This window comes from Corapipo altera, unplaced genomic scaffold, assembly GCF_003945725.1.
Source record: "Corapipo altera isolate COAL_440 unplaced genomic scaffold, ASM394572v1 64, whole genome shotgun sequence".
NCBI lineage: Eukaryota > Metazoa > Chordata > Aves > Passeriformes > Pipridae > Corapipo > Corapipo altera.
This window is the reverse complement of record NW_020884893.1, coordinates 8,783,971-8,811,570: the sequence shown is the minus strand read 5'-3', so window position 1 is coordinate 8,811,570 and position 27,600 is coordinate 8,783,971. Positions and strand designations below refer to the sequence as shown.

The window sequence follows — 27,600 nt, the reverse complement described above, 5'->3', positions numbered from 1 at the left end:
TCTCTTGGAATGCTGTGAACTCCAGAAGATATCCATGACCACTGGATCTAACTAAAGAATCTGTTTTCCTGCTGATTGCCTTTATCAGATGTGTCTGCAAGGGGATTCTTCAGCACAGTTGTTGGATTTCAGAGGTAAGAAGCAAGAAACGAGGAGGAATGCTAGTTTAAAAGGATGGGAGTAAAATAGAAATAAAAGGATATTTGTTGCCCAAATTGGGTGGATTGGGAATGGATCTGAGTCAGCAGACAGAGATCTGTTCTTCCCTGTCCTTTCTCGTGCTGTGCTGTTGGCAGATGAGGGCTGTGTAGGGCAAATAGTGCTGCAATCCATCGGCATTCCATGCAGGAATATACATTATTTAGTTGCTATTAATCTGCTTGTTACATAGCTTCTAAGAGCCCTTGGTATCTGCCACTTCCAGGTGATAGGAGTTCTTTAAAGCCACCTGAACTGTCACTTCAGAAAAGTCACCATTTCTGTCATCCCTTGACCTGTTTTGAAAAGCTTTGAGTCTTTGCAAACCACAGCATTGCACCAGGGCTATAATGCATCCTTGGAAAAACAGCCCGGAGCCCTTCACGGGTGCTCGCCAGGGAGCAGGCTCTGTGCAATATATTCCAATATCTAAGCAACAGCTCAATGTTTTGCCTCTCTGCTTAAGTAGCAGACCTCCTCTGGCCTAAAAGCCTAATCAGTAGAGGGTTATGAAGTGCAAATTGCTGCTGAATGAATTTGCTGCTTTTTTTCCACTCTGGTTTCCCCTCCCTCCCGTGTTATGACAGTGAAATGACTCATCTTCACCTTAGTATCATGTTTGAGAAAAATGTTCTAATATTTTCTACAGTGTTCATTGTAGAAAAAAAAAACCAACAAAACACATGAAATCTGTCTTCTGGCACATTTTTGAGTTCAATTATACAGAGCTAGCACCTTTCTCTAACACTCTTTAGGCCAACAAACATTGTGGAGTGCAAGGGTTACGATACCAGCAATTGTTATAAGGCAAAAAGAGAAGCAGGAGACCTGGTTTGAGCTTAGTAAGACTGGACTCTATGGCTTTGGATTGCAATCAGCTCACTTTTGCCATTAATACCAGCCTGACCTACTTAAATAGGTCATTGTAATTCTTGTGGCCGAATATGTGCTAATGAAAATTCAGCTTTAGGAGCATGAGCCTTGTTGGATGTGTCAGTGTGATGGAGAAAATGTAAGTTGGATAAATGTGGTGAACTGAGCAGGAAATGATGTGCTATAGAACTCATAAAAATAATTTATAAAGCAGAAGATGAAAGGAAAAGGGAAGGGATTACTGCAAGGTGAGGTTTATGTCTGGTTCTCTCTGCTCATCTGCACCCCTTGGTCATGGACACAGTGGGGATGTTTGGCTCTGAGCAAGTGAGAGAGGGAATGGATTTGGTGTGTGCACCTGAAATAGCCAAAAGAGCAGCAACAGACAGTAACACCTGGCTCTTCTCTCTTTAAAATCTAATTTGGCCCCCAAAGCAAAACCCCAAAACTTAATTCCCTGGGGATTGAAGCTGTCAGGTCACTGAGTGGGGCTTTCGCAGCTTGCTGGGTGAATAAGGTCCCCATCAGAAATCCTACTGATAGAAATTTATTTACAGACAGCCACACTATAGAGAAGTTTTGGATGCTTGTGGAGGAGGAGCAGGAAGACAAAAGAAATAAAGATGTATCTCTGTGTTTTCCACAGGGAATAATTTCCAAAGCATAGAACTCCTGGGGCCATGCAGGGCCTCCTGCCAGGTGAGTGATTTCAGACAAGCACTGACCAAACAGGAGAAGGTGTTTTTCATTGGGCACAGAGCACACTTGGCCTCTGAACCCTCTCCATCTCCACCTGCTTCTCAATTCCACTTGAAAACAGAGGAAAAATTCCTTGTAAATGGCCTGTTTTCACCAAATTCTACAAGCTCTCCTGGAGGCTCCTTGCCAGGAAGTTGGTTTGGTGGGGTTTTTTTTGTTTGGTTTTGTTTTGGGGGGTTTTTTGGCTTTGTTTTTTTTTCTCATTTGTTTGTTTGGATTCTTGTTTGGTTAGTTTTTTTTGTAGTAACAATTGCTTTCTTCTTGTAAATGTTCAGTAAATTGTTTCCCCGGCTGGGATGTCAGGAGGTACAGGAGCACTTGCTGTACAGAAGCACTCCCCAATTGCATCAATAAGCTTTTTTGTGTCGCTCACTGAGTCCTAGAAAACTGCAGAGTAGTTGTGTGTCTCTGCAGGTTACTTGGCAATCAATTCTCCATCTCCAAAACATCCTAGTTTACAGGGAGGATGTGACGAACTCCTTACTCTGCAATAAGAGTTTTTGGGTGTATTAACATCTCCCCTGTTTTCCCAGTGCAGCTCTGTAGCACTCCTGCTTGGCTTACTCCTCATTGTGTGAGGCAGACAGCATCCTTCTGCAGCCCTGGAAAGGACAGGGAATTTTCTGGGCTGGAAAATAAAACATCCATTAGAAAGGCAGGATATGATGCTGCCCATCATGTACCCATGAGTGGTGTTCCCACCTCAGTTCTCAGTTTTTCCCTTCCTTGCTTCCCTGGGGCACCTCAGCAATGGGGGGATTTGTAATGTCAAACTGGACAAAGAGTTCATGAAAACAAGCTCTGTTTTGCCCATTACATAAGGGAAAAGTCATTTCAGGCAGAGAGAGGTGAGAAAAAGGTGAGAAATCAGTGGGTCTTTATCCTGTGGCTGCAGGGAGGGAAAACACAATTGCGGTGTGTGAGACACAATGTTAATGAGAGCAACCCAAACAGTGAGTGAACATCAACGGAGCTGCATCCTTGTCGGTGACAGAGCCTCTCCCATCCCTGTCTGCTGGATTTCTCCTGCTCCTTCCCCTGCCGAGAGGCGACTGTGTTGGGGCTGGTTGTGCCTGTCATTCACCTTTCCACTGCAGCCGGTTCTTAGAAAACAGTTGGCTTTTCTAACTCTCTTGAGCATTCAAGTGAGTCCAGGAGATGTGGGGATGGGCTGATAATTGGTTTTGGATTGTCTGGGCTGTTAGGTGTTGCTCTGTTTTCTGGTGCTCCTATCTGTGATGGAGCTATTTGCTCGGCTCCAAAGTGATCCCAAGCACTCTGCTTTTGTGGAAGGCAGAACAGCTCAAGAGAAAAATGTGCTGGAAATTACCTGTTCTGGGAAAACGCAATCACAGCAGATTTTCTTCTGGATCCTGTTTGTGAGCAAAGATGGAGCCTGAACAGGGATCTGCTCTTGTGGGGGTCCCTTATGCTCACACGAGTCTCTCTGTGCATCACCAGAGAGTTGTCATCCCACAGAAACACGGGAGTCCCTTGCAGGACTCTCCCGGTAGGTCAGGGAAGGGGATTTGACTACACAGCTGTACAACAGAAAAACATGGAGGCAAATTCTCCCTTTCTGTCCAGGAAAGCCAGGGTGTCTGCCTGCAGTATTCCATGAGTGGGAAATCTATTGCTGAGGGACTTCTGCTGAGAGATCCGTGCTTTATGAAATTCTTGCCGGGGGGCAGAGGCAGGCTGGAGGGCTGGAAATGATAACTCTGCCTTCCTCTCCTCTGCTCCTTTAATTGTTTGTAATGATTTAATAAGCAGCACTAAACAGGGAAGCTGATCCTTCCCTGCAGCAACACAGGCATGTGGCATTTTATTATCTTTTCTAGGGGCTCTGTTTAGAATTTCTTTGCTGTATTTTCTCTGCAGGGGCTTGATACAAAGCTGTGAGAGGTCATCAGGAAAACTGTGGACTTTGTGGTGCCAAGGCTCTGAGTGCTGAATCAGCACCAAATCCATGCAACAATCTGGGAAGAAGATAATTTGCAAAAATGGCATAACATAAAAATGAAATGCTCATGGCTTTGGTACCTTTATGTGTAAAAAATGCAGACCAGGGAGAGGAAGAGCAAATTAGGTACAAACTCCCAGTATTTGCAGAAGAATGAATGGAAATAACTTTCTGTTTAGGCTGCAAATCAGGAGAAACTTTGTGCCCGTCAGAAGGGTGTTGACGTGAAGCAGCTGCCAAGTGACAACAGACAGATGGAGAAGTGAAATCCCAAACTGAAGACTTTTAAGGTGGAGCTTTTTGGGTGCTGGGGGCTGTAGAAGCAGATCTTGCAAATCCCATGGATGATGCAGGCAGCTTCCCAGGGGAGCATCCCTGCCCCGTGCCAGGGACCTGCTGCCCTGGCCCCAGAGGGTGGTTTGGTTTGTACCTGATGGCTCAGCAGAGCTTGGGAAACGCCTCTGACTCACTTGAATTTGAAAGACATTTGTGTCAAATCGATGCATTTGTTCTCTGAGGGATGGAATCTGGAATTCTCACTGATTTTGTTTGAACACTGTGGCATTTCTCTAATCTCTCCCCACCCAAAAAACCCCCCCAGCAGATCCCCTGCTTCTCCCACTCTGTCTTTCGCACAGCTCAGATCCTCAGAGTTTTCCATTAAACTACAAGAATTGGATATTTGATGGGGTTTTTTTGTTGCCTCCTGGTACTCTGCAGGTCAGGGGGAAAGAAACTTCTCCCTCTCTTCATTTTTCTGCAACGACGAAGCATTTTGTTCCTCTCTCTGAAAGACTAGGAAGAAATGCTTCTTTTAAAGCTAGCAGAGCCAAATTGATTTCCCTTATCATTTGGAACAAAATAACCAAGTTATTTATGTTAAAATAACTCCAAAATTTTGAAGAGATCTTCTGAGAAAATATTTCTCTTGGTGACTGATTACAAGTGGGTATGGGAGCAACTCTTTGCCATGAACCACTCAAAGAAGTAATTTTTTCCCAAAGAGTAGATGTAATTACATTTTCTGGACGGAAAGAAGAAAGCAGTAGTGGACCAAAGGAGCTCCAAGCAAATCTTCATTTGCTGTCAGTGACTGAATTACATGCACATGGTTACAATCAGCTCTGCCAGACAAAACGCTGCCTTTGGATTATTGGGGGTTTTGTCAGAAATCTTTGAAGCATGAATAGTTCCTGGACTCGTCTCTGTTGGCTTCAGCTGTTCCTGCTGTCCATCATATCTTGCTTTTATAAGGCAGCTCTTGTCATTATGCTGTCCTTTAATTCAGATATCTGAGCCTTTTTCTACTTCTAGCCCCAGTATTCAGTGATGGCCTCACAAGCGAAGGGAAGGAGCTGGCAGGTGATAATTTATGGAACTGTCTATAATGGGAAAAACTCAGCCTTCAATTTCTGTCTCCTTAAAAATCTCTGTTTGGTGTTTTTTTTCTTCTCCTGCCTCTTGTGGTCTTCTGGTTGGTCTGAATTTAGTGCTTGGAAATGCAATTATATAGATCCCAATTATTTTGAGACAGAATAACTTCATATATAAAATTAAAGTAATTTAACTGACCGATATTTTGGAGTAACTTTTAAAACTTTTAATGTTTGGGATTGCTCAGTTAAAACTTTTCTAGAGAGTTTTCATTCCTGCTTCATGGCCTTATTGTTGTTTATTTAAACAATATGCCCAGCAATCCTTCCCTGGCCCAGAGGGATGGAGGATGAGGCATTGCCCATCATCCTGCTGAGGCTGTAAACCTTTGTCCTCAAATTTCTTCTGAGTAAAAGACTTGCAGGGCTTAGGAATGAATGGATGCTTTTCCCTTCTCCGTGGGCATTTATCATTCAGGTGTGATAAATGGTATTATCACCCTGCAGCAGTGATGTGTGAGAGAAGCAAAGTAACTCATTTATTGCTCATTATACTGTAGGGCCAATGGCTGAGCTGTTTGTTGTCATTTCTTCCCTTCTACAAATATGTTTTCTAGCCCAACAGATGTGGATGGAGGGCAGAGGAAGGAGCAGATGTGTTAAAGAAGGGGATCCAGGTGGGAATAATATTTGTGGGAAGATTGCCTGCACCTCATCTCTGCTGCTGTGTCAGCTGTTGGATGAGATGGAATGTAAGTAAATGGCTTTTCACTGCTTTTGTTCCTTCCACCCCTGGAAGTGTTCAAGGCCAGGTTGGACAGGGCTTGGAGCAAGCTGGTCTGGTGAAAGGTGTCCCTGCCCATGGCAGGGGGTTGGAACAAGATGAGCTTTAAGGTCCCTTCCAACCCAAACCTGTCTTTGAGTCTTCTACAGTTTTCAATCCCCTGCTGTGTATGTTATCTCCTGTTTGTTGGTGAGATAAGAGATGAAGGAAATACCAGCAAGTTCTGAGGATCAAACAAACCTGCCTTGTATGCAAATTGACTTTCTGGAAGGGAGCTTTCCATGCCCCCAAATCTTCTAGAAAAGAGCTGATTGGGTGGCAGAGGAAGGAGACAAAGGTTGGGGAAGCAATGCCTGGCCTGGTTTAATTGTCATATTGCCTATTTGTCTGCCCAGGACCCCAGCAGCCTGATGAAGTGTCCTGACAGCAGCTGTCCTTCTGCTGGGCCATCCCAGCCCCCTGGGCTGTAAATGTGCTGGATGTGATGGACAGTGAACATAGCCGGATCCTTGTTGTTCCCATCCCACTCAGGACTTATTAATCCCTCCTCTTCCTGCTGTGTCTCCATCCTCTTCGGAGGCAGGGTTGAATCTGAGGGCAACTGGAGGTTTGAATTGCTCCTTTTGCAGAGAGAAAAGGAAAGGTTTGCAGTTTGCTGAGGAACAATTTGCAGGAGATGAGGGAAGCTGGCAGGTCTGGGGCTGTTCCTGTTCTAGTCCCCCCTCTTGCTGCAGGAGCTGTGCCTTGGAGCATGGTCACCTTCTACCCCAAAGCCAGCACTTGGGTGACACCATCAGCTCCACTTCATAATGAAATTACAGCAGTTTGACATCCAGACTTGGGGATCTGGAAGCAGTTAGTGCCTGGCCAGCCTCAGAACACAGAAGTTATCTGATTTAGCTGAAATCTCTTTCACTGGGGACTGAGTAAAATTGCCTCGTATTTGCTCAGCGCTAAAAATCCATCTGAAGCTGATTGCCAGGACTTGCTGCAGCTGCTGGGTGATGGGATAAGCCCCTGCAACAGCAGCACGAAATGGGAGACTGGGAGAGAAATATTAAGAAATGACTCTTCCAACCATTTACAGGCTTTGATGTTCTCATGTTGGCTTAATGCTGTCAAAGGGGTTGATTTCAATGGTTTTAGAGGCACTAACTTGGGCAGTGAAATGCACCTGAGGCAGCAATTGCGTCTCTGGTCTCTGCAAGCTCCCTCATCTTCCTTCATGCTCCTCAGCATTGAAATCTTGCAAGGACCAAGTGAATCTGGGGCTCTGGGAAGGCTCAGTAGTGACAGGTTTTGGAGAGATTTGAGGCAGGAATTGGAAGCAGCTGCAGTAGATGGTGTAATCTTCATCCTTGTGCTCTCCTGCGTGCTGATACAGCCTGGAGGAGGCAGGGATTCCATAAAGCACCTTCTATATCTCCTGTGGGAGGAAAACAAGTGGCAAATGCATTAATTTCTTGCAGTTTCAGGCATGTGTTGGGTGGCTGTGGTGCACCCCAGGGCCAGGCTCTGCTGGTCTTTGCTCTGGCTGGTGATTCCAAGCTGTCCTCTTGTGATTTTTATTTACAAACCATCTCTCCAACCAGCCTCCACTTTGCTTTAAAAATTCAGCACCACGTTGGCAGCTGAACGGGTCCCAGAGCTGGGCAGAGGGATTTGAAATGCAATTTGCATCACAGAGTTGTTACAGGGTGGAAAAGGCCTCGTTCCTCCTGTGCCTGGAGCTGCTAATCTTGTTCTGAACACTGAAAACCTCTCCAGCTTCTCTCATTATACCTAAATTTGATTACTGCTTTGATTTCACACCTCTTTCATGCCGGCTTTTCCTCTCACCTTGGCTGGAAATGTCAGCCCTGAGAAGAGAAATTCTGCTGTGCCTTGGAATCCTTTGCATTGCCCATCCCTGTGCCTAAAGCTGCTTTTAATTATCTTGGGAATTTGAGCATGGAGGGACCTGGGGGGACTTTACAGAGGGGAAAAAAATAAGGCAAACAGGTCGAAGTGTAAATGCAGAGTCTGGGTTGCTGCAGTCTGCAGCGTCGTGGGGGTTTGGGCTGTGCAAATCAATGCTTTTCCCTGTGAATGGGTGGCTCCTTCTGTGTGTCCCCTGAAATCCCTACGTAAATGGCAATGGGATGTGAATATGTTATCCCAGGTGGTGAACTGAGCGTGATGAACAACACGGTCTGTCCCTGCCCTGTGTCCGAAGGTGACCGGGAGCAGATGTTCCCAGCCTGGCAGGAGGATGAAACGCTGCCAACATAGAGAAGCATCTCCTGAGCAAGGAGTGTTCAAAGACTTATCACCTCCTTTGCCTTACCCCCATGCATCTTTAATGCATCCTTCCTTTAGGAAAGTGGTTGAAATGTCTAAACACCAAAGGGGTTAAAATACTTGGGGTGTTTTCAGCTCATCCTTATTATTCCAGAATGAGTTTGGCTCTTTTTCCTGCAGATGAAGAGTTACCTGACATTTTTGGCATAACTTTTTTTAAAAAAAAATCCCAGATTTTGCAATCAGCTCTTTGTTCTCTTTGTATCACATAGTGAAGCCCTTGAAGGGCCATTTTGGAGAGCGACTGGTGCTTGCTTGGGTGCTTCAGGCTGCTGCAAATTCCCTGTCATTACAACCTGTCACTCCCCGAGCAGCACAAGGCAGGGGGAAGAGTGATCAAGGAGGATTCACTGCAGTGCTTCTCTCCCTGAGCTCTGCTTCCTTTGGAGCTGCACTGGGTAGTTGCAAGGGGCTGTTTCAAGGACATAAATTTATTTCCCACTCCTCAGGAACTGGGGCTGTTGTGTGATGCAGAGAAACATATATGTCTTTGTCTCACCAAGAGCTAAGCATTATTCACATATTTTCCAATGAGGTTTTGTTTTGCTTGTTCAATGGTTTGCTAAAAAGTAGGTAAAACCATACAAAAGCATGCAAGATGCAGGTGCTGCTGAACTCCAACAGAGCTTAACACTGCTGTTGTTTCCCCCAGGAGAGTCCCAGCTCCTCCAGCTCTGTGCTGTAGGGTGGCTGTGTTACTTGTGGAAGCCTTGTGGTGCTCAGGTCACCTCATCCCTTGGGTGCCCCTGGCTGGGTGTCACCTGTGCACCAGGGCTGGTGCCAGAACTGCAGCCACGCAAGGTCCCTACAGGGCTGTGTGGGACCCAGTGAGAATCATCTGTTCCCTGCTCTTGATGGAAAGTTGTGACAGGCACCTCGGTGTCAATGAGGTGACGTGTTAGTGCTGGTGCTGTCAGCATGTCAGGCAGTGCCCACACATTGTGACTGGAGACAGCTCGGGAGGAGAAGACGAAGGAAAATCAGGATGAAATTCCACGTGCTACTGAACACCATCAATAACTGCTTGGGAGCAAAGTCTGTGAAGGGACTTGGGAGGGCTGGGCAGAAAGGACAGCTCTGAGAAGTGTGTGGTACATTGGTGACGTCCTAATAGTTACCTTTGCGCTGGGATGAAAAAGTATCAGTTTGCATGGCCTGAATATCTGCATCTGGAATTTCTGTATGTTGCAGGAGCTGTGCTGAGCTTGTCTGGCTCTGAAATATCATCTCTGCACCTTAACCAGGAGCGATATTAGAGTCCCAAACCGACCAACAAATATCAGCCATAACCCAGGAGCAACCTCGGCAATACATGTCCGTGGCAAGTGAGGAGACTAAAAGCTTTCATTAGGTTTGTTTTCTCGGAGAATGAACTGGCATTAAAAAACCCTCTTTTATTGGCATTAAAATACCTTCTCTCTTGTTTCAGCTCTGACCCAGACTACCAATGTCAAGTGTTTTGTTTTTCTATGTGGTTGCTGGGGGTAGGTTCTCCCCTCCGTAGCTCCCCACAGGTAGGTGCCAATTAGAGATGTACCGGGGGGGTTCAGATGTTTTGGTGCCTGAGCAGGGACTGCAGAGCAGGGATTAAGAGCACTGACATTTGCTGTGCTGGAAAGTCCAAGGGACAAATCTGTACCAATTAACATCATGCCTTTAACTAGGAGGATCAAGTCATGCTATGTTTGTACCAGAGTCTGGTGACAGAGGGGGGTCTCCAAAGGGAATGTTTGTCCATGTAGAATCTGGTGATGCCTTTCCCCTCTGCTCCACATGGACAACAGTGAGTTAGATCAGTTGGTGTCAAAGCTGGAGGGTGGCAAATAACATCAGGGACTGAAAGGAGATGGTAGCATTAGACCCAGGTTTGTCTCTAAATGTACAAAATTAATAACAGCAGAGGGGCAGATGGTGGGACTCCTGCTCTGCTCTAACTGATGAGTATTGTATTAATTTTTTTTCTGCTTTTCTGTCGTGCTGACGTAGGTTTTGCTGTTTGAAAGGGAGCTCAGTGCAGCATCCGTTGGCTTCTCCCTTTGTGAAATATTGAGCACACAGAGCCCAGGCAGGCTGATGGTGTAAAGCAAAACCTGCAAATGGTCTAAGGCAGCTAAACCCAATCAGAAGTAATTTCTGGTAAGTCAGGCCTGGTTTACATTCTTTTGAGTTTGGCAGTTTCAACTTCACCAGTCATTTATAAAAAAAAACAAACCCAAACAAACAAAACCCCAAACCAAACAAACAAAACCATAAAATCCCAAACAAAGCCATAAAATCCCAAACAAAACCCCCCAACAAACAAATAGGCAAAAAAACCCGGAACAAAACCAAAGGGAATGAGGTGTTGGTATTAGTTATTAGTGGGTATCACAGCAGGCAAATGGCTGTTTCCCACTGGATCACCACGAAAAGCCACATATTACAGCTGCTCAAAAATATACACAACAGGAGAAATATAAAAAGTGATACATGGCAACTCTGGGGGCAGCTGTGGCAGCTTTGCATTAAGGTGAAGGATGGGCATTTGGTGGTATGGATTCAGTCTACCCCATCCTCCAGGCTGCTGTTTGCTCCTGATGAAAGACCCTTGCATGACCTTGGCTTCTCTCAGTGCAAAATAAATCATTCCCACAGCTCTCTGTTGAGCTCTGGTCTTTCCAGAGCACGATTCAGGGACAAAATGGAAGATCCTGAGCATCTTCACCCTCAGAACCAGAAAATAGCTCAAGTTCTCCCTAAACTGGGTCTTCACAGGAGATTTCCAGTATCACTGCAAGACTTTTTTGACCTCCAACACATGTGACTTCGTGCATGGTGATGCATTTGTGGTAGAAAAAAACATGTAAAAAGATATGCAGGAGATGGTCATTAACTGAACCGCAGGTTCAGGGCTCTTTTAATAATTGGTCATGTAGCGAATATTTGAAATTATATAAAAAGCCCTTAAGTGAGTGGGGGCTTTTATGGAATGGTTGGGGGGAAAAAAGTACACTTCTTTTATAGGAGAGTTAATTTCACACACCAGTCTATCAACATATTCTTTGAGAAGGGAAAAACTTTACAAGGCATTTTAAAAATAATTTCGTTGGCAGGTGAGAACATTAATAAATCAAAATGGCTTTTCACCATGCAGTAACCACTAGGCAATTAAGGTTTGTTTGTAGGCAGCCTAATGAAACCAGCAGTTAATGACCTCATGAGAAGTTAACCCAGCCCACTTCTCCACAGAGGCATCCTTTTTCTGTCTGGGTTTATCCTACATCCAGTGCTTTCCAGAGAAGTTTAGTGATCAAGTAAAAACTGCCTTATTGTGTAGAAGTGATGCACTTTTCTGAGGTGGTGTTTCACACGTGATGCTGCCACACTGGGGTCACATCCCAAAGTCCAATGTTTCTGCAGGAGCAGGGAGATGTCTGATAGCACAGCATGGGAGAATCTAATCAGAGGGATTTTATTTTAGTGTTTCCCTTAGTGCCAGACAGCATCGGTTATTGATAAATCTTCACATCAAAGATAAGATGTTGCTGTTTTGGCTCTAATCATAGGTTGTTTTCAGTATAGGTTTCTCTGTTAATATATTGTTTTTCTGTTTCTTTTGAATGTCATACCTGGTGACCTTTAAAGGTCCCTTTCCAACCCAAAGTATTCTATGATTTTTTTGATATATAATGAGTAGCAACATCTATTTTACTCTCATTATGCACAGTATTACATGATGTCTAGCCTTTTTATGTTCTTTCTTCTCCAGGTCCTAATCCTTATTCTCACTCTTTTATGCTCTTAATTATTTCTGTTGCTTATCAGTGGACTTTTCAGTTCTGCCACCCACGTTTGGAGATGTCTGTGACTCATTGCACCAATGACATCAGGTCAGTCCAAAGATGAGCATTAGGATGTATTCAGCTGTGTCTTCTCTTCCTCCCTCTGTTTACATGCTGCTGTTTTGTTACAAGCACTGTTGTTTTCTGAGCTCTCTCACGTGGCTTGATCCACTTCTGGATAATTGGAGGGATATCAGGATTTAATCCCTTCTCTGCTCTAAGGTCTGGCTTTTGAAGAACCCCAGTCATGCTCTCCTACTCATCCTGCCCTTGATGGAACTGTTAGGCCTTCATGGATCATTTTTCAACTTTGTGCATTCTGGCACTGCTTCCCAAGAAAGGTTTTTGAGCCTTTGAGGGGTTTTCTGGTGTGTTAATGACAATCCTAATGCTTGATGGGGGTTGCTGTTGTGAAACCTCCTGAAAAATGTTGCCTTTTTTTCCTTTCAGGTGACTGTTTTCATCAACAGATTAGGAGCTTTTGGGATGTCTTTTCCAAGAGAATTTCAGTGAATCTCTGTTTGGGGTTTCAAAGGGGAATGGTGTGTTTTTTCCACCAGCACCTGCTTACAATCCAATTAGCTAACTGCCTTTAATTAACCATAATTTATTTCAGGAGAACAGAATAACAACAGAACGAAATCAAGCAATGACAAATCTGTGACTAAACTTGGACTCACTCTTCCCCAGGTGCAGGATTCTGGACAGCCCTGTAACTCCTTGTTGTCCCCTTTGAGCTCTGCCATGAAGTGCCTTGAAATGCTTGGGGGGGAAAAAAAGAATCGAATCCCTCATCTCCAGGTTCATATGCCCCATAGGTATCTGGTTATGTGCTTTCCTTAAAAATGTGGTTAGATGAGGTGTGTGGGACTCATTTCTTCAGAAGGGCAGAAGAAACAACTGATGCTCCCCGTGAAGGGCCTCCTTACCCAGCAGTCTGACACAGATTTGCTACTGAAGAGCTTTATAATTTGTCCTTATTATGTTCTATGTGTGATTTAATGAAAGACTCTTCCTCTACTGTAATTGAGCTCTTAATCTTCTCTAAAAAGCAGAGCACAATCCCTTCAGAAATGGTGTTTGAGTAACAGGCTGATTGTGTTTCTTGTGCCTTAGTGTTGCTCATGGAGCCGCTCACTCTTTATTTAAAAGCAGAAAACAAACAGATTTCTTTCAGTCAAAAATACATCAGTGATGTCATACAGAGTGGGTTTGAGTAGCAAACTATCTCAGTGCCCAGCTGAGCAAGCAAGACCTTCTCTGGTTCTGCAAAGAATGTAAAGAAGTGAGTTTTCCTTAGTGAGCACCCAAGGCTTCATGCAGGTGATGCTCAGGAAATGGTACATAGAGGTGGAAGCTGTCAGGGAAACTATTTGCTCTGGACAGGTAAAGGTTGGCAGGAGATAAAAGCAGAAACTCAAAATAACAGGATGCTGAAAAAATTGTAAGAGAAAAATTACTTCAGTGAAAATCTCTCCATCTTAAACCTTCAACCCCCCCCTCCCTTTTAAAAAAATCTACAAAAATATCCTGCTTTTGATCAGTCTTGGTCTTCCTAAATAGCATTTCACACTCAAAATTATGAGGTAAGAGAGTTTAAAGAAAGCTTAGCACTGGGTTTTTCATTGTGACCTTAGCAGATCTTTTTTCTTTTTTTACTGCGTTGTAGGTCGGAGAGAGGCCACAAACCTTCACTGCAGGATGGTGAGACTCTGTTGACCTAAACAGAGATCAAACTTACTGTTGGACTGACTTGGAACCAGAATCTGGAGGGGACTATGTGAAGCACTTGACAGTAGAAAATGCTTGAAGCTTGGTGGTGACCCACAGCTCCCGGTTCAAAACCACAGGCAATGCCAATGGTGACGAGCTTGCTGCCTGCTCTGTGCAGAACTGATGGTCCTGAGCAGCAGGGCTGTGAATGAATGGGCTGATGGCTTTTTGAGGCACTCAGAACCTTCCATCTTTGCTGCTTTGCCCACACTAGAGAGTGCATTTTACTAGAGCAATACCTGGAGAGCGGGAAGGATGAACAAGCCTGACCTGCCACTGGCTGTCAGTGGATACTGGGCTTGTTACAGGCATTCAAGTTACATCTTGTACAAGTCCATGCTGTCAATCCACAGGACTCCAGGCTGAGCTCAGATCAGCTCTGTCATTTACCAGATGAGTGAGGACCAGACTCTGCATCACACTTCCACAGCTGGAGACGAATGGGTCAAATCCCGCCTGTCAACAAGATGAGGAATGTGTCATGTCATGTCTTGTCTTGCCATGTACAGCAGATATCCTGATTTAAAACAATGCTGTCTTCCCAGATTCCACTTCTTCCTGTGCCTCCTTGCATGTGAGAGGACCCATCCATCTTAATCCTGTCACTTTGTCTCTCCCGCCCCTACTTCCCTTTTCTACTAATCCACCCATCCCTGTGAGGATCTCCATTACTGGAGTAATTGGCACTATTAGATCAGCCTTTGATGAGATCATCGGTGGATTTTTGTAGTCAACATGTCAATTTAAAGTGCTACAAATGAGAGATCAATTCCTTCTTTCCTGGAGAAGAAATTAAGGAAAAACCTTTTCATGTTACGAACAGAGTGTACAAAGCTGAAGAGGTTGAAGGTGGAGACGAGGTTGTCTCCTGAGAGGAGTAAATTTTTCAATTTAGCAAATTAGAGAGGATATGCTTTCACCTTTGAAGTAGTCAGGTAACAAAATGATGCCACTTGGAGTAGGCAGGACTGGGGTGGGAATCATTCACATGGATTTTGACAGATCTATTCACACAAGAGCCCATTTGCTAATGCCAGCTCCCAAAGCAGGGCCTGGAGAGAAGGCTGGTCAAGGACAATTCCTCTGCCTGATTTTACAGCATGTTGCTACAAGGCTGTTTGACAGTGTTTTCCATTCCCTTTTCATCCCTGTGGATGGTGTCCTTGATGAGACCATCCTGCCACACACTTACAGCCTGCACGGTGACACCAGGGTGGCTTTGCTCAATGCACCCGTTTCTGCAAGGGCTCTGTCCCCTTTCACTCAAAGAGAGAATTTAATAAATTATTTAGCAGCATCAAAGGCCCTGTAAGAAATAATCAGTGCTGTGGCAATGTAAGGTAAAATCTGAGGGTTTCGTGTTATTTGGCAGAGGATCAGGTGCTGCTGCAGAAGCTCTGATCCAGAGTGCAGCACTCCAAGACATTGTGGAGAGGGATGAGATATCCCCTGCAGCACCTTGGCCCCACCTGGCACAGCTTCTTGTCCAAAATCAACCCAGATCTCATTCCTTCTGAAGAACTGCTCTTTGTGCTTTCTACCAGAAACAGGGCAAAAACTGGGAGTGGGAACCAACAGAGGAATGCTGAGGGCAAGAGCTCTGTTCCCCAGGGATGCCGTGGAGAGGGCTGGAGGCAGCAGCGCCCTGCATGTGCTCATAGGTGCTCACGCAGTGTGTGCCACCCAGTGAGTCCCTTCTGCAACTGCTAACGTGCTCCTGACTGTATTTAATGAATTAGCAACATGATGAGAATCCGGAATTGGGGTTGTGCTGGTGGAGTAGCAGGAAACAACATGTTCTCTTGGCTCTGGGGCTCCTCTGACAGTACCTGCGGCTGCGCTCGCCAAGGTAACGAGGGCAGTGACTCAGAGGATGAGCAGGAGCATCTGGCAGCGCAGTGCTGGCTCCATGGAGGCTGATTTTTGGTGCTCCCAAGCACAGATCTCATGTCCCTGCAGCACCTTTCCATCCAGGAATGAGGTGGAAAAGGGTGGTGAGTGCCCAGGGTTGCGGATCCAAGAGGTGATTGATGAGATGAATTTTCCACATATCAGCCCTTTCTTGCTGTGTTATTTCCTCCTCTTGTAAGATGATGTGCTGAGATGTTTTTTTCTTTTCTACTTTTTCACTGTTTCACTCTGGAAATCTGAACTTCAAAAATGCATTTTTGAGTTTTAATTTTTTTTTAAATTACATTGACCTGTCTCTTTCAGTGGGGTTTGTTGCTGTGTGGAACACTGAGGTTTTTCCTGTTTTTTGGCCCTGATTTTGTGAGTAGGCAGGCATGTGCTTTATTTTAAAAGTGTGGTCAGTCTTGTCACTTTCTAAGGAGCTGGTCATATACCTAAAGTTAAGCAGGTTTCTGTTTCCCAGGTACCTACAGCTGTAATTGCAATTTAAAATAATTTCTTCCTTTTCAGTCTCATGCGAATGATCTATTATTTAATTTCTGGTACCTCCTTAGTTGGGTTAATTTTTATTTTTTTTTTTGCTAACTGTGCTTCTGCTATCTCACTGCCAAGATTACAAAGGAGCCCCAAGAAATCAGCCTGCCAAGCAGATAAAGAAACAGATGTTGTAGAGTGCAAAGGTCAAATAAATACAGACAGCCTGGAAAAAAGGCTTTGCGAAACAGTGGGAAGCTGATTAGGTGAAAAGCAAGGGGTTTGGGAATGGAATTACACAAGGGAAATCTTTTTCTGGAGAGAAATAAAACACCTTAGTCTCTAAAAAATATCTTAGTCAATTCAGGGCAATAATAGAGAAGGAATAATAACTTACATTAGGTAAATGTGAAGCCCTGCCAGCCCGTGCACTCTGCAGGAGCCCACGCAGCCTCTGCAGCCCTGCAAAGCTCTGCCTGGTGCATTTAGACTCTCATTTTCTCATTGTTTTCTGGCCTCTGTCACACAGGGAATAACAGGGAAAAGCTCCAATCTAGGAAAGCATTTAACAAACTGTGGTAGGTAGGACTTGTATGTACCAGTCTAGCTGGCTGCTGACCCTGACTGTGGCTTTACTCCTTATTTCTGAGTAATTTAAGTAATTTCTAGCTTATTAGAAAAGAAACATTCTTTAATTAAAATGCAGTTAATTCCCGCCTCATTAGCCTGGGTTGTATTTCACTGTATGTTCCCTGTATCACAGGCAGAGATAGGACTTGTACTTATTTCATTACAGATGCAGAATGTCACCGGGTGGTCGCTCTCGGGTACAGACAGTGACTTACGCTACAGGTTTGTCACCACTGACTGCAAAACTGTCACCCAGATCCATCCTAATGACTCCATCAACCAACCTGCCATCCCAGAAGGGACTGATGACTAAGGGGCAGCACTAAGTGCCTGAGTCTCTCTGTCCACCATGTGCCCTGGCAACACTGATCCCTCCCAGCGATGCCCAGACCCTTCTCCCCACAGCGTGGGAGGAATGCAGAGCTGCTCTCAGGTCTGCTCCCACTGAACCACAGCACTTGAGGGTTCCCATGTCATTTCATCATGTTGATAAAAATTAACGAGCCATGCAGCTCAATTATTGGACTGTGGCTGCGTTCTGAAATGGTGAAGTGCATGAGGAGGATGTGGAGCTGCTGGAGGGAGCCCAGAGGAGGCCACGAAGATGCTCTAAGGACTGGAACACCTCTGCTACATGGGCAGGCTGAGAGAGCTGGGGTTATTCAGCCTGGAGAAAGGAAGAACCTGAGGGGACCTTAGAGCCCTTCCAGTACCTAAATGGGCTCCAGGAGAGCTGTAGAGGGACTTTGGACAAGGACCTGGAGTGACAGGATGAGGGGGAAATGGCTTCAGTCTGACAGATGACAGGGATAGATTTGGTATTGGGAAGAAATTCTTCCCTGTGAGGGTAGTGAGGCCCTGGCACAGGTTGCTCAGGGAAGCTGTGGCTGCCCCTGGATCCCTGGAAGTGTTCAAGGTCAGGTTGGATGGGACTTGGAGCAGCTTGGTCTAGTGGAAGGTGTCTCTGCAGGAGATTGGAATGAGGTGGTCTTGAACATCCTTCCTACTCCAAACCATTCTAGAATTCTATGGGCTGCTGAACTCAGCCAAAGGAAGAGCAACATTGCAGAGGTTAAATGAAAAGGGAGACTAAAACCACCTGTGTTTGCTAATTAAATCCCTTCACACATCAATTAAGATTGTTCTGATAAAGACCAGGCAGCACTCAAACAGATGCTGAACAGGGTTCATCTGGTGTATCTCTGGGTAAGATCACAAAGGAGCTATTGTTGCTCATTAGTCAGGGCTGAAATCTAAATCTCAGCAAGTGCAGCTTGGAGGGTGACGTGTGCTGGCACCGGGGCCCCAGTGTGGGTCTTGTTTTCAAAGAATCAGGAAATGCAGAAGAGAGGTTCCTGAAAACAGCCGGAACTGAGGCATCTGGCCAGGGATTTCATATTCACAACCGGGAGGGAAATCTAATCAGGACTTGCTAATTTTCATGAAGTCAAACACCTGGGATTCACTTCAGACTCGCATTTTCCTGGAATAATTCAGCACAAACACTGTATATTTATACATGGGCACTTGACTTTTCTGTTGTTTGATGAGACTACAATTTGTCTTCCTCTTGTGGTTCCTGCAATCCTTCCTCTCCTGCGGTTTTCAGTCAGATTACCCACCTCTACCCCAGGACTGTTCATCTGTTATGCTTTGGATATTGTTGGTTCTTCAAAGGAAAGTGAACAATCCTTGTTTAAGCCAGCCCAAGATTTTATTTAAACCAGGTCCTGCATCAATCCAGAATCCAATCTCATCTCCATTGTTGTTTTTCCCCTATTATTTTTCCACTTTTCACTGCTTTTCCATTTCTTCTTCCTATGCAGTTTTCATTCTTCAGCAACATTATTCAAAACTACATAGAAATCAAATGCTTCTACTTTTATATTCATATCTGCTGTTACCTAATCTTAGCTAATTCTCTATTTAACATCTAGTTTTACCTGGGCTGACAGGTGTATTTTTAAACTGTAAATACCACAAATAAGACATACAGAAATTTTCTTACCGCGTGAAGCTGATCAAGGTCCTTTTCTAATATGTCACTGAACATCTGAATTCTCCCTTTCTTCCAACAGCTTCTAGTGCTGGTTTTGGCTAAGATAAAGCAGGCAGTGCTGTTTGGATTCACTGCCTAGCTGTATTTCCATCTCATTCAGTGGCTGGGGTAGGATGGCTGATTGGGCAGGCAGCTTGTGCAGGCAGCTCTGGAGAAATACAGAAGGAAAGCAGAGCTGTGCATGGCCAGTTTGATGCCTGTGCCAGTGTGAGCACCAGGCCAGCTGAGACACTCAGTCAAGGAGCTTTTTGTAGATCCACAGAATCATTTAGGTTGGAACAGCCCTCTAAGATCATCCAGCCCAGCTGCTCTCCCAGCAGTGCCAAGCCCACCACTAACCCATGTCCCCATCTGCCACATCTACATGTCTTTTAAATCCCTCCAGGGATGGTGACTCCACCTCTGCTCTGGGCAGCCTGTGCCAGGGACTGACAACCCTTTGGATGAAGAAATTTTCCTCATATCCAATCTAAGCCTCCCTTGGTGTAACTTGAGGCCGTTTTCTTTTGTCCTGTTGATTGTTTCCTGGGAGAAGAGACTGTTTGACTGTTTACACACACACATGCAGGGACAGATGGACACATGGCTTGGGGAGTCCCTGTGATTTGTGGTACAGAAACTCCTGTGGATGGTCCTTTTTGTTACACAGTAGGTAAAAACTGGAGCAGCTGAGATGTATCTTAACCAGGGAGAGATCTGAAGGCAGGGGGAAAAAAGATGTTTTGAAATGAAGTAAAACTTGCTGCCATGTTTTCCTCTGAGAGCAAGTCCAATTTCTTTCTCTCTTTTTTTTTTCCTTTTGGTGCTGTGCTATTCCTCCGTGGGCAGGAGGCTGCAGGCATTTCAATTCTCTTCTTCAAGTCCTTATTTCAAAAAGGGCCCAAAATATGTTCTCTTCTAAGAGGCAGTAAACAGCAAGTGCACAATGCAGCTTCTCTAAGCCTCTCTTCTCCTGTCTCAGGGAGAAAGGAATTCACCAAGCCCTAGAGCCTGACTCACTCGCTGTGTGAGCATGAATTAACCAGGAATGTTCGAGAATTATTCCTGAATAATTCATGAACCTGAATTAATCATGCATTTTCATGAATTATTCATGAATAACTCATGGAAATGCAAGGTTTATTCATGCTCCAAAAAACCCAAGGCTTTTTCTCTTCTATTCTGCTCTCTCTTCCAGTAAGAAACAGACCTGAAACAAGCTGAGGAAAAAAATAATGTATGTATATGGAAAAATAACAGGAATAACAATACAAAACAACCAGGAAAAAAAGAAAGCCAAAGCTCTCTTTTTCTTTGCAGTGGGGACAGCAGGTGGGAGCTTTCCAAGCCAGACAAAGGAGACCTGACAAGGAACTGTGGTGAAGGGACAAGCCCAAGGCAAAGAAGTGTCTGGTCACCACCTCTCCCGGAACAGGCAGCTGAGACCTGGAGAGACAGGAGACATCTTGCAAGACTCAACACCTGGAGCAGTGCTAACCAGGCAAGGAGCAGCTCTGTTGCTGTCAGGATTTTGATCTCTTTCTTTCTCTGTGTGTTTGTGTAGTTTTGCTGCGTTCATTAGGGTAACTGAACAACTGGTTAGTGGGGAAGGAGGGAGCAGCAGCAGCTAAGAAGATCAGTGTGTTTTCTTTAAACGTTAAAGCAAAACCCCTCTAGAGAGCTTTTTGGGCAGGGGTTTTTGCTGTTTGGAATGTGGAGCTGTGTTTCTGGGAGGGAGAAGGCTGAGTTATGCATTTATCTCAGTTTCTGGTCTGTAGCCTTCCCTGTGTTTGGGAGAGGGCTGGAGGCAGGCTCCTGCTGCAGGGAAGGGGATGTGGGGAGACAGGCAGTTACCACCCGGATAATTTATATATGGCGCTACCTGATAAAAATAAATGTCACTGTGCCTCTGCCAGAAGGGGGTTGGAGAGAACCAGGTGTGAGACTGTGCCAGCAGGGCAGGCTGGCAGGTTTGGGGAGAGTTATGGTTGCTGCAAGGGGGTTTTCTGTAGCTGGTGATGGTGGAGGGGGGAGAAGGAGAAAGTTCTCCAGGGTGAACTTGAACCTTCCAAGTGAGGGGAATCACATTCAGGCTTGACTTTAATGTGGGCGTGGAGGCAAAACAAGAAACTGTAATACATTGGCTCCTAGCTGCCTTTCCTGCCACCTTGTCCCTGTTCCACCTCTCCTCTCCCTGTCCCAGCTCCCTCCCATCAGCTTTGGACACTGGCCATTCTCCACACTATGCCCAGCACACAAGCTCAGCCCCTGTCCCCAGAACCCTTCTGCCAAATCCTGCTGCCAAGCAGAGCAGGCAGGACTGAGGTGATGCTCTTCCAGGGCCCTTAGGAGATCTGGCAGGTGATCTCTGCTTGATTTTATCCCCATCCATGGTTGAAAGGTGCAAAGAAACCCCTCCTGAGCTCAGCAGCCTTTGTCTCCTTAGCTGCTCCTCTGGCACAGGAGGTTTTGGAAGTCACCATCAGCCTGGCTGCTGTTCGATTGCTGAGCACTCTGTTTTCTCCAGGGCTTTAGGTCTGCAGGTCCAGGAGGGGAAAGAGGCTATCTCAGTGGGCGGAGAAGTGGCCAGGACCCAGGATCCAGCTCCTTACAGCTTTGCTACTTGACTGCCTTAGATATATCTGTCACTGGTCTGTGCCTTGGTTTCCCCATGTGTGAAATGAAGGGAATTTGCTGTTCCCCTTATCAAAGCACTTTGATGTTTACTGGGGAAAATAACTGCACAGGCAAAACAATGATCATTTCCTGGAATACTCCTGAGTCTTTTTGAGTCTCTTCTCTGTACTGCCTTGATATCATACAGATACAGCTCTGCACTGTAGCAAATTGCTGTAGAACCACTGAAGCCATTTGAGCTGTGATGGTTCACATGGGCAGAGGAACCAGCCTGTATCTGCTCAGTGGCTTATCCAGCATCTGCCCAAGGTGTCCTGTGTGAGAGCTGGTCTTGCCTGACCCCAGGTGAGACATATCATGCTTGTCCCTGCAGTTCCACTTCAAATTGAACTTGGATGCACTGAAGGCACGTGGGTCTGTGCTCAGTCAGAGCCAGGGCATCCTCCCAGCCAAGGGGTTCAGAATGAGGCAAGCACAGACAGGCAGGAACGGGAAAGGAGAAATAACTAGTAAAGATACAGGGAGAAGTATTTTCTACCTGCAGGCTGCACTGCCCCAGGCAGAGCATTGTTTGCCAACACTTCCAACCATGGGAGAGCCTGTAGCTGTGCTATAACATTCCCCTGCTGCTCCCCCTGCTCCAGGTGGGCAGCCCTGATGTCAGCCAAGCTCTACGTCCTCATCAGCTGGCCTGACGGCAGCCGGGTGATCAACATGGAGAACATCAAGGAGCCCCGCAAGCCCTTCCACCTCTACACGGTGGGTGAGCAGGTGCTGGCCCGCTGCCCCGGCTTCAGTGGGCTCTACTGGGGCATGGTGGAAGGCATAAGTGGTGAGTGACACCCCTCTGCCCTGGGCTTTGCAATTTGGGGCTGCTCGGGACCGACCTGTCGAGAGGGAGCACTGAAAAATCCTCTCTTCCCACAGAGCACAAGGATATTTTAGAGAAGAAGCTGCTGGAAGACAGACAGCTCCTGGAGAAGTTAAGTGAGTAAGGTCTTTTGGGGATTGCACCCTTCTACTTCCGTGGGGCTTTTGGGGTGGGAGGGTGCTGGGCACATTGTAGTCCCATCATAAATTTCACATCACGGCAATCAGGGTAAAAAGCACTGGGAGGGAGGTGGGAGATACACAACACTGATGCCCCACTGCACTTCTTGAGCACCCTCCTTCCTTTCAGAAGCAGAACCGGCTGTCCACAGCATGATGCCATCCCCACCAAAAAAATCGAGGAAAACCTTCCCAAAATGGACCCCAGGGAACACATCCAGGAAATACCACGGTGACAGGGCCTACCCTGCAAAGCCGCTGCTGAGGGTGGGTGAGGACAGTCTGCCCCATGACGCTGGCAGCTCCTCCATCCTCAAGGAGAGACGTGCCCTGGGCACTGCAGCAGGAAACCCCTGCTCACTGGCAGGTCCTCCCCACCCAACCAGTGCCTTCACACCTCCATCCACCTTCATCACTATGGCCATGCCGGGGCCAGGGACTTCCCAGGGTGAAGAGGAGAGGGCTGGTCCAGCTACCAGAGGTAACCTTGGGTTCTTGCTCTCCTGCCTGGTCCTGAGCAGCACAGTGGGATGGGGACCTGCAGAGCAGCCAGGAGACCTCTGCTTTGCTCTGGGGCTGTGTGTGCTTTCTCTCAGGGCTACAAAGGTTAGAGATTAAATTTTGTGGTCCTTTTCACTTGGGAGATCTCCTCCAGGAAGGCTGTCTAAAGGGAGATGCCTCTGTGATGGTGTGTGGTGTCTGCTCTATCAGCCATCAGCTCTGCCTCCTGGGATAGCAGTTCTCTTCCCACAAACCAAAAGGCAATGTATCCTGCCTGAACAACTGTGAAACACCCCAAAGCCTTGTCTCAATTAGTCAAACCTTTCCAGATTTGCCTGTTTCCCTGTTTTTCCACTCACTACTATACATGTTAAATGTACTTATAAAAATATGTTAGTGTGTTATTTACCTGCTGACTGACAGCAGTGTCCAGAGACACGGCTCTGCTTACCTTGCCCATGGCTTCTTTTGTGATGAGAACAAGAGAAGCCCTTGAGTTACCACCTTTTTCTGACTACAAAATCCCAATTGATCAATCCTGGAAAGCATGTCTGGATCACTCTGTTTGTGCAAAGGGAATAACCTGTTGCCATGCAATCTAGCAGGAGTGCTTAGATACTCTGTTCTGGAGACAGAGGGATTCAGGACCTTCTCAACAGTTGATTTTTCAGCTTGTCTCCCATCCCTGCTGCAGATTACGTTGCCTTGCCAATGAAGAGGAAGTCAGATGGCATCTTGTCCCAGTGCCAGCAACACATCTGTCTGAACAGGTAACACTTGAAAGAGCAGTGAGGACCCTGAATGTTTCACACCATACACATTAATTTCATAGCACAGGGTCTGTCCACTGTTTCCATTCCCTGGTGGTGCTTGATTTGAGTAGATGTCAATGGAGGCTTAAACCCAAAGCACAAAAGGTAACAGGAGTTTGTGTGGGTAAATACAGCAGAGCAATTGAGTCCCTTTTGCTCTGGAGTCCTGGTTCCTTGGGGGGGGGTCAGTGGGAGGTCCCCCACATCTGTATGAGAGGGGTTGCACAGGAGATTGTCCATGGGAAAAACTTCTGATATTCCCTCTCAATCCATTTTATTCTTGCTGCAAATGAAAACAGAATTGACTTTGCTTTAAATTACAGCCTTTGAATCACAGATAATTCTCATCAGGTATGAATATGAATATGAGCATGAAGCTGCTTGTGGCAGTGCTGTTTAACTTGCTTGTTTCTTCCAGCCGTGAAGAGCAAAAGATTGACACTTTGCAAGAGATGGATGACTTCGAGAGGGTTCAAAAAAGTTTCAGTCCTGGTGAGATGGAAAGGTAATTAGCAAAAGAAGACACTTGTTCTTAACTGTGTTTTCTTCCTCACTACAAGAGAGAGCAGTGAGATCACAGCTGGGTGACAAAGTGGTGCAATTTAAGAACCAAAAGTTGCTGAGTCTCTTTATAATCAGAGCCAGGTGTTTCTGATTGTAGGGCTTGGAGTTAGAGAGGCAAGAAGGCTCTAAAACAGTGCAGAAACCACAAAGCTCTTGCCTGTAACAATCAAAATGACACCATGTTTGAACATGGTTGTGTGTTCCTTGTTTTATTGTTCATTACTTTGATGACAAGTATCCAGTTATAAAGGGATGCTAGGGGACAGTTTTCTTGCAAAGAAATGCGTGCCAAAAAGATTCACGTTACGGTTCTTACATTGCAATTTCCCACATTTCTGTTGTTTAATACCACAACTATTTGCCTCCTGGGACTTGCAGGATAGGGCTTACGTTTTTCCTTACAATTGAGAAGAAAATCGAGCATCAAAATCTCCATTCTGCATGACAAGGGGGAGCTGAAAGTTAAACTGAACATTTCTGAGTTACTGAAAAGTCCAGACCACGTCATTCTTCTTTCCTGCCTTACTTCTCACTGAGGCATAGTTGGATGGGCTGATACTCTGTCAGAGAAGTTGTCCTGGCCTTTCCTGCAGGAGATGTGTAATCACTGCTTGGGTGGAGGTGCTACATCCCTTGGCAATATCCACGGTGAGGCCATGGCGCCTTCTTGCCTTTACACATTCAAGTTTAATTTTTCAGGGTGGAGAAGATAGAGCAGTTGGAGAGGATGGTGTTTGACCTCCAACAGGATGTCCTCTCTCTGAGGAAGAAGGTGCAGAGGCTGGAATCCCTGTCCTTCCAGGAGGAGCCCCACCGGCAGCCATGCGAGGTGGTGGAGCTCTTCAACGGCTACACCAAGGAACAGCTCAAAGAAACCATCAGGTTTGACCAGAAAATCAGCACAGCCTGCAAGACACTGCTCTACAAGCTCTTCACCTCTGACTACATCCAGAGCCACTCCATCACAGGGCGGAGGGGCAATACCTTCCGGGAGGCAAAGCCCATGATGGATGAACGCTGCATCAAAATCATCAGGGTGCTGTTGAAGCAGAAGTTTGGAGATCACCTCAGTGACACTGTGATCACAGAGAAGATACAAAATGTGCAGAAGGCCCTGAGGCAGAAGTTTAAGACAGAATGTCTCTGAGGCACGGGGGGTACTTGGTGTCTCCTCCTGCCATTCTCGTGTGTGCACCTGAGCAGCCCTCCCGGGAAAAGATGAGTCCAATCTGCTGCTGTCCAGTTGATTTCCCCCAAGGAGCCAATCCAAGGGAACCATGTGCTAAACACAGCTCAAACCTCTCACTGCCAAACCTCTCCCCATGTTAATTGAGCAGGAATTCTGCCCAGCTTGGCCGAGTTTTTGGACATCTGCTAGCACTCTACAGGTTCCTTCCCACCCAGTCTGTGTGTGAACCTCACTGCAGGTGCTCGTAATTGTCTCTATGAGTTTTTGATGACGTGCTCAGAATCTGAGGGTTCCCACTGGGTCCAGGTATGGGTCAGTAAGTCAGCTCTGTTTAACTTTGCAGTGGGTTAGGGAGAAATGTTGGCTCTGGGATAGGGAGTCCAGCTGTGGATGGACTGTGTGTCACCCAACAAGGCTTCTCTGTGCATGATTCTGGTGTCCTCCTTCTGCCTGTGGGACAATATTTGTTCTCTTTGCTCCCGGTGAATGTGTTTTACAATTTCCTGCAGTAACAGAACAGCAGACTCATAAACAGCACCATAAAACTTTCAGAGAAAGATAATTTCATTTTTTTCCCCTCTATTTTAATGTAGCTGTATGGAAGAATTGTCTTCACTTACAAAAACCTCCTGAAAAATAGAAGTGGCCACCCGTGGAAATTACTTTGCATTAATTTTCCTTTCAAGACCAGATTATTTCCATGGAGAAATCCTGTGTCATTTTCATGACACAAGAGTGAGGGATGAAGGACAAAATAAGGCCAACTGTAGTTACATCTTTACTTCAAAGATCAGACATGTTATGGACACAGTTACCATAATTTAAATACAGTATTTATATCCTAGTTAAGAAATGCCAAGTATAACCAGAGAGTTTGCTGAGAGACTATAGAGAAGGGCTAGAAAGACACATCTTTTCCTAAATAGTTCAGAGCTGGAGGTTGGGTGGCTTAAAATTGTTTTTGACATTAAAAGAATAAGATACTGACACCAGTCCACTTAACAGAAGTGTTGCAAAATGCCAAACATTCTCTTTTACAAAGGCTTCTCGAACCAGAAATTGGTTTTCTAAGCTTAACTTTTAAATTATTCAGGAAAAGAAGTGTCAGTGGTTTTGCATTAATCAAAACATTTGGTTTAATTTATATGTTTTGTTGTGTTTTCAAGTATTTAATTTCTTCAGAGTTACATGAGAAATAATAAGGCAAAATAAATGTATTGGAAAAACAAGGAGCTGTTTTGAAAGGGAAAAAAAAAATAAATGTGTTATTTTCCGAATTTTCCTCCCCCCTCTGCCTTTTTTCTAGTTGAAAAACAGAATCATTAAAGTAGGGCTAATGCTATGAAGCATTTTGATTTTGGAGGGTGATACGCTTGGCAATGTTTCTGGCACTATTTTCATCAGATGTTTCTAACAGTCACGTTAAATTGGTGTAGATAACAACTAAAGATATTCCTTCTGTTTTCCCAGTGCAAATGCTTTTCCTAACTCTCTGTTATGCAAACATGCTGGTGATGATTTCTCCTTTGCAAGGACCTTGACTCGAGCAGCAGCTGGAGCAGGTCTCTTCTGATCACTTGGAGACGAGAGTGCAACCAATCCTTGAAAAGACACTCAACCTGAGCAGAACTGCCCCCAAACCTCCTCAGTGCAGAAACACACCCTAGAATCCAGCAGCCTTGCTGGAAGCATCTTACCTTCCCACCACAGGAAAGGCCTTAGGCTGATATCACTGCTCAGGGAATGTGTCACTGGTATCACTGCCCTAGGTGATGTTTCTAATGTTGACTTACCAAAGAGAAGGCACAAACAGTCTTATCCTGCAGAACCTTAAAGACCATCTCATTCCAACCACCTGCCATGGGCAGAGACACCTTCCACCGGACCAGGTTGCTCCAAGTCCCATCCAA

At 45.6% G+C, this 27,600-nt stretch overlaps 1 protein-coding gene and 1 long non-coding RNA gene across 5 annotated transcripts; both read left to right on the top strand.

The window, feature by feature from the left end:
- Positions 1-2: 2 nt before the first annotated feature.
- Positions 3-9,605, top strand: LOC113948645. The gene is made up of 3 exons (XR_003528199.1): positions 3-134; positions 5,784-5,918; positions 9,482-9,605. It is a non-coding gene; the product is annotated as an uncharacterized LOC113948645 (long non-coding RNA).
- A 5,035-nt stretch (positions 9,606-14,640) lies between these two features.
- On the top strand, positions 14,641-27,152 carry LOC113948656. Of its 4 annotated transcripts, none has more exons than XM_027646428.1 (8): positions 14,641-14,761; positions 20,258-20,438; positions 22,219-22,406; positions 22,502-22,561; positions 22,755-23,105; positions 23,820-23,895; positions 24,356-24,442; positions 25,201-27,152. In XM_027646428.1, exons 3-8 carry the CDS (start codon positions 22,232-22,234, stop codon positions 25,646-25,648), a joined length of 1,197 nt encoding a protein of 398 aa, XP_027502229.1. In that variant the 5' UTR covers positions 14,641-14,761; positions 20,258-20,438; positions 22,219-22,231; the 3' UTR covers positions 25,649-27,152. The 4 variants fall into 4 exon arrangements, with proteins under 4 accessions (XP_027502229.1, XP_027502228.1, XP_027502227.1 ...); XM_027646427.1 differs by lacking the exon at positions 14,641-14,761 and adding an exon at positions 19,357-19,606; XM_027646426.1 differs by lacking the exon at positions 14,641-14,761 and adding an exon at positions 19,357-19,610.
- The last annotated feature ends 448 nt before the right edge of the window (positions 27,153-27,600 follow it).

Excerpts from the sequence above, each read along its gene's own strand:
- LOC113948656 (XM_027646428.1), top strand. The coding sequence starts at position 22,232 with ATGTCAGCCAAGCTCTACGTCCTCATCAGCTGGCCTGACGGCAGCCGG. Across the intron at positions 23,106-23,819 it reads GGCTGGTCCAGCTACCAGAG|ATTACGTTGCCTTGCCAATG; the intron begins GTAACCTTGGGT and ends TCCCTGCTGCAG. Across the intron at positions 23,896-24,355 it reads CAACACATCTGTCTGAACAG|CCGTGAAGAGCAAAAGATTG; the intron begins GTAACACTTGAA and ends TGTTTCTTCCAG.